General features: G+C 66.3%; 1 protein-coding gene across 1 annotated transcript; it reads left to right on the forward strand.

Annotated features, from left to right (window-relative positions):
• Positions 1–537: 537 nt before the first annotated feature.
• On the forward strand, positions 538–5,298 carry LOC125115787 (uncharacterized). Its single transcript, XM_047760300.1, has 2 exons — positions 538–675; positions 2,108–5,298. The coding sequence occupies exon 2, from the start codon at positions 2,160–2,162 to the stop codon at positions 3,384–3,386; it is 1,227 nt and encodes a 408-aa protein (XP_047616256.1). The 5' UTR covers positions 538–675; positions 2,108–2,159; the 3' UTR covers positions 3,387–5,298.
• Positions 5,299–6,000: the final 702 nt, after the last annotated feature.

Genomic DNA, 6,000 nt, shown 5'->3' on the forward strand with positions numbered 1-6,000 from the left:
GCCATCTTCCCTGGGACATCCTCGAGGGACAGGCTCTGAGGGACACAGATGGCTACTCCCTTGGGTCACCGAGCAGCACAGGGGCACGTGGCTGGCTCCTCCTCTTGGTGCCAGTGGCAGGGGAAGTTACTGGAGCAGAGTGCCGCTGTTTGGGGAAGGTCACCCGGCCACCGGGGGTGCAGCTGGGAGGGGCCGCCAGTCCCCAGACATGGAGGGTGCCTCCCACCTCCGGCCCCAGCCACACCTGCACCCCTGAACCTGCTTCCAGCCAGGGCACCCAGAGGGCCTGCAGCGTCTCAGACAGACTGGGCGCGAGCAGCCCGACCTTCCTGCCTCCCGGCCCCGGGGGTCCCGCCGGCGCCTGTTCCCAGCAGCTGCTGTGCGGGCCACTTCCTCAGTTGACTTCCTTCTTTCTTTTTCCCGCTGTTGGTTCATTTCGGCAGAGATCCCTCCAGAAAGGGTTGGCCGAAGGAGCCTGTGTCTGCGGACAGCTCTGGGGGGGCGTGCTGGCTGCCCCAGGCCTCCTCTGAGGATTAAGGCGAGGAGCAGGCAGTGTGTGTGGCCGAGAGCCTGCCATATCTAGGCCCTTGCTGGCCCGGACAGCACAGAGGCGGCCTCTGCCTCCTGGACGCCTGGACGTGTGGAGGGAGTGCCCTTCCTTCCTCGGAGGAGCAGGTGAGAGAAGGGGGACGGGAGCCCCGGAGGCCCTCAAACCCTCCTCTTCTGACACTCCGTTGCCCCCTCTGGGAGGGACGGCCGGGGCGCGGGGGCTTGCTGGCCAGGAAGGTGTGGTGCCTTCCTGCCGTAGAGCAGGTGGGAGTCGGGGGCCTTGTAGAAGGGGGGCGGGGATGGTTTTCAGAGCTGCAGGCCCAGACCTCGTGACCCACCCCCACCCCCTGCTCACCTAAGTGGGGAGGGGCCTCAGCTGGGGCCCCCTCAAGAAGCGAGGTCACAGCCTGCCTTGTGCCTGGGGGGTTGCAGGGCTCCAGCAGGTGCGCACGTAGGAGAGCGCCCGGTATTGAGTCCTGCAGAGGCGGCACTCCTAGAAACGGGCAGCCAAGTGGTGGCTGTTCAAGCTCAGCCCTCTGTCACTGGACTGAGCAGCAGGGCCTCGATGGGGCCCTGTGTGCAGGGCAGGGGGTCAAGTGCCCCGGCCGGGTGCCAGCGCCCCTGGGAGGCTGCAGGAGAGGCCCTGGCTCAGGCGCTGACACAGCACGGCGTCACCCCCGGCAGCTCAGAGGCTGGAGGCCCCGGACGAGGGGCTGCTGTGGTGGCTTCCGTGAGGCCCGCTTCCGGGCTCCAAAGGACATTGACGCCATCGTGGGGGTTCTACCCCGTGACCACGTCACCTCCCAGAGGCCCCTCCTTAGACCATCACCTTGGGGGTTAGGATCTCAATATAAGAAGTTGGGGGGAGTTCCCCTCGTGGCTCAGTGGAAACAAATATGACTAGCATCCACGAGGATGCAGGTTCGATCCCTGGCCTTGCTCAGTGAGTTAAGGATCCGGTGTTGCCATGAGCTGTGGTGTAGGTCACAGACACGGCTTGGATCCCACATTGCTGTGGCTGTGGTGTAAGCCAGAGGCTACAGCTCTGATTTGACCCCTGGCTTGGGAACCCCCATGTGCCGCAGGTGGTGTGCCCCAAAAAGACAAAAAGTTTTGGGGGGACATAGACATTCAGCCTATAGAAGCCCCCCATGACCACTGACACATGTGAAGAGAAAGGACTAGAAGGCACGGCCACCGTGAGCCCTTCAGAGCCAGATGTCCTGTGGTTGTCACCTGAGGCCCCCAGTGGGCACGTAGAGGCTGGTCCCCAGGTGCCCTGCAGCGGGGTCCTGCTGGGGTGGCACAGACCCAAAGCCGGGCTGGGGAGTGGGAGGCTTCCTCGTGGGAAGGGGGCCGGGTGCCCCCGGAGGCTGGGCCCTCGAGACCTTGCCCTGCCCGCGGGGAAGGGGAAGAGCGGGTGGCTGACCGCGTCCTGGCGGGTCGGGTGGCGGGCAGCTCCCCAGGCTGGCGGCACAGGTTGTGGACCATAGCTCTGCCTGTAGGTGGTCGGCCGTAGTCCGACTGCAGTCAGCCAATCTGTCTTCATCTCCTGCAGGCCGAGGGCAGTTTCTCCCTGGGGGACCAGGGGCAGCTCCGTGGCGTCACCCATGGGCTCCTGTCCTGCGGAGAATGGTGCGGCCCCGGCCATCCCCCAGCTGCGGCCGAGCGAGAAGTTCCACCTGTTTGTGAGTTACAGCAGCGTGGACGCCGCGTGGACCCACGGGCTCATCGGCCGCCTGGAGGCGGACCACGCGGGGCTGAGGGTCTGTCTGCACGAGCGGGACTTCATGCCTGGCAGGAACGTGCTGGAGAACATGGCAGACTGCATCCAGCGCAGCCAGAAGGTGCTGCTGGTGCTGAGCCAAGACTTCGTGCAGAGCCGCTGGTGTCTGCTGGAGGCGGACCTGTCCCTCTTCGGCTCCTGCCTGGAGAGAAAGCCGGTCATCCCTGTCCTGCTGAGCCCCTGCCGGATTCCGCTGCACCTCAGCCACCTGACCTACCTGGAGGCCACGGACGGCCGCTTCTACCAGAAGGTGGTGCAGCTCCTGTGCACCCCCAACCACCGCGTGGCGCGCCCCCCGGGCCTGCGCGCAGCCCCCACCCTCTACAGCGGGAAGACCCTGCTGTCGCTGGATTGCGTCAACAGGGAGAGCCTGCCGTCCTGGCGGGTGGGCACCTTCAGCACCCTGGCCGTCCCGGACCCCTTGAGGGAGGTGCTGGAGGACCCCGAGGTGTACAAGCAGGCCCTGGGCATCCTGAACGGCGTGCGCTCGCCCCGCTCCTGCCTCCGGTACCTGGGCTGCCGAGTCACGCTCGGTGTCATCCTGATCCTGCTCTCCATGGCATCCGTGTTCCTCCCTCTGGTTCTGGGGATCCAGGAAAACCACCCGGCGCAGCGCTTTCTCCTGATCTCGGCCAACATGTTCTTCTGCCCCCTCCTCATGGTCTTGAGCGTTAACACCCTGTGCTGGTTCCGGAGGTTCTCCAAGAGGAAGATGCGGGAGCTGGCCCGCAGCGTCGGGGAGGCCAACCTGCTGCTGGCGCCGCACTCTGTGCTCATGGGCTGTGACACCCGGAACAAGCTCTACTTCGTGTACGTGCTGCTGGGGGACTGCAGGCAGGCCCTGCTGGGCTCCCCGGAGAACGAGGCCCTCTTCCAGGAGGCCCTGCTGCAGTTCTCGTGCAGCTACGCCTGCTGCCTCGCGCACGCGCACTTCCCGCCCTGCGAGGACACTGTGCTGGCCCCGGGCCACCTGGAGCTGGGCCTGTGCTTCTGCCAGTTTGTCTTCCTGCAGCTGAAGAGACGCGGGGGGCCTGGGGTGAACCCCGTGTAATGGCTGGAGGCCGGGGCGGGGCTTCTTGTGGGACGTGCCGCGGGCCCGGGCGGCAGAGCAGGGAGACCCTTGGGCCCCTTCCCCATCCGGGCGCCCACAGCCTGCTCTGAGGGCAGCGGTGACGGCCACCCGCCCACCTGCCCTGGCGTCCTGCCCCAGCCCGATGGTTTGGGGAGGGGGGGCTTTGGTCAAACTACCTGCGCGGAGGCTGGGGAAAGCAGCGGTCTCGCCATGGGATCCCCCTGGAGACAGTCACTGCTCCTCTGGATGGCCGGTTGGTGTCTGGGGTGGGGGTAGAACACCCCGCCCCCACCTCCTTCTCCTCCAGGAACCTGGCCCTTCTTGTGGGGGGCACACCAGGCCGCCCCCAAGGGAACCGGGTTGTCCACCTGCCAGGTTGGACGTGGACTGACTCCAGCCGGGTACCCGGTCTCTCCCCTCCCGGCTGCCTCCCTCCAGCTCCTGAGAGGCAGGCCTCTGCTCTCGTCCTGTCCTTCGCCTTCTGGAGGAGCCTGTGCCTGGGGCTGTAGCGCCACCTCCGGAGCCCGGCGCAGGGCCGGCGTCCATCCACCCGGCTGCCTCCACTGCTGGCGCTTCTGCCGACGCTGTTCACTGCACAAGGCTGCAGCATCCGAGGGCTGCGAGGGTGAACTCATTCCGGGTGGGCGACGTGGCAGGAGTGGCACTGGGGGTCCCGGCTGAGCGGCATGGCCCCCTCGCTCTGTGCCCACCCAGGCGACAGCCCCCCTGGGTGGGGTCCCCTAGGTCCCGGAGCACCAGGGTGGGACAGTGGGGATGTGCAGTTTCCCAGCCTGTGGATGAGCAGCTGGCAGAGGCCGAGTCCAGGGCTGGGCAGATGCCCCTGGCCCCCCGCGGGGAGCCCCTCCCGCAGCCAGGTGCTGCACTAGTGAGAGCTCAGCTAGGCTTCGGCGTGGTATCGCTGCCCTGCAGCCCCTTGCTCGGGCCTGGCCGCCTTGCAGTCAGCAAGTGCCGGCCCTGGGCAGCAGCTGCGGAGCCACAGGCAGAAGGGGCTCAGAGACTCGGTGCCTCCCTCCCAGGCCCTCCCCTGATGCCCCAGAGCAGACCCCAACCCCGCTCTTTTGGTTGAATCGTCCACTCCGCCCCCAGCCCGTAGACCCCGATAGAGGCCCGGGCCTGGGTCCTGCCCTGGCGGCACTGCCCGACCTTCCCGTGAGCCACAAACACCTGCTTCGTTTTCTCCCGTGGTCTCTTTTTCTCCCGGCTCAGCCTCCAGCACCTGTACTCCACTCAGTGAGTGTTAATGGAACAAAACCCTGACACGAGTCTCCTGCAGGAGGCTGGCACAGCCCGGTCACATCTGTCCTGGGGCCGGGATGTAGAAGGCCCCTCTCCCGAGGGGCCCGGCCCATGCGCAGGAGGGTGAGAGGCAGAGAGGAGGGGCTCTGCGCAAGGAGGGGGGCGGCATAACCAAGCCTCCAGGGGGAGCCCAGACCTGGCAGACCCCAGAGACGGGCCCTGACGGCCTCGCAGTGCCAATGGGGCTGGGCTGCCCCACACGTGTAACGGCTGAGGGCTGGGGATGCAGCATGGCCCGGACATGGCAGAGGGCACTGCCAAGAGGAAGAGCGTCCCTTGAGCCTCAGAGCTCCCTGGGTGGCTTTGGGTTCTTGGGGACCGTGCTGAGCACCAAGACCCACCCGAGGGTCCCGGCACCTGGCCTCTGAGATGTCCAAGGCAGAGACACCGTCCAGGCCCCACGTGGAAAAGGATCCTGCTGTGTAGCACTGGGAACCATACGCAGTCACTGATGATGGAGCCGGATCGTGCGAGAAACAGGATGTATACATGTGCGTGTGGCTGGTTTTCCTGCTGCATAGTAGAACATTGACAGAACACTGTAAACCAGCTATGGTGGAAAAAATAAAAATCATTTAGGAAAAAAAAAAAGAAAAGGAGCCTCCTGCTGCCTTCCAGGGACCCCCAAGCCCCATTGGGCCCCCCAGCCCCGCAAAGCCTCAGCACAGCCCACCCACACCCCCTCCGGGCCAGGACTGGCTCCTGCTCTGTGCGGGGGGCGCCTGCAGACACCAAGAGGGCCCAGCAGCCTGCGCTGGCTGAGGGTCCGCTCGGTGCCCAGAAGGCAGCTGTGACAGAGCCGGGCAACTGGTCAGCCTTTCAGGACCACTTCCTGCTTACCTTGGGAGGTGGTGCGGGGGGCGGGGGTCCGAGGCCCCCTCCGTGTGCACGTACATGTGTGTACATGCTCCGTGCCATGGCTCCTGGGCACCCCGCCGAAGCAGTGGCATTCCTCTGCTGCCGTGCCGAGCCATGTGGCTGGGAGACGAGCAGACAAAAGCCACGTAGGGCCTGACCTGAGCTGTCTGCCCCAGGACGGACCCCCGGAACACCGCCTGGGCAGGTGCCGAGGGAGGCGGGGCCCCGTGGACTGGGCTCCCCTCGCCGCAGCGCCAGGGAGGCGCCTCTGCGGGGTCCTGGGCTACTCTCGGTGGGTGGGGTGACCTCAGACAGGCTGGAGTCTAACCAGTGCTGGGGCCCCTCCCAAGGCTGCCAGTCATCAGGTGCTCTGGGAGCTGTCCGAGGCCAGGCCCCTGTCCGACGCCGGCTGCTGGTG

This window comes from Phacochoerus africanus, chromosome 15 (genome assembly GCF_016906955.1).
Source record: "Phacochoerus africanus isolate WHEZ1 chromosome 15, ROS_Pafr_v1, whole genome shotgun sequence".
In the NCBI taxonomy this organism is placed as follows: Eukaryota; Metazoa; Chordata; class Mammalia; order Artiodactyla; family Suidae; genus Phacochoerus; species Phacochoerus africanus.

Excerpts from the sequence above, each read along its gene's own strand:
- LOC125115787 (XM_047760300.1), top strand. The coding sequence starts at position 2,160 with ATGGGCTCCTGTCCTGCGGAGAATGGTGCGGCCCCGGCCATCCCCCAG.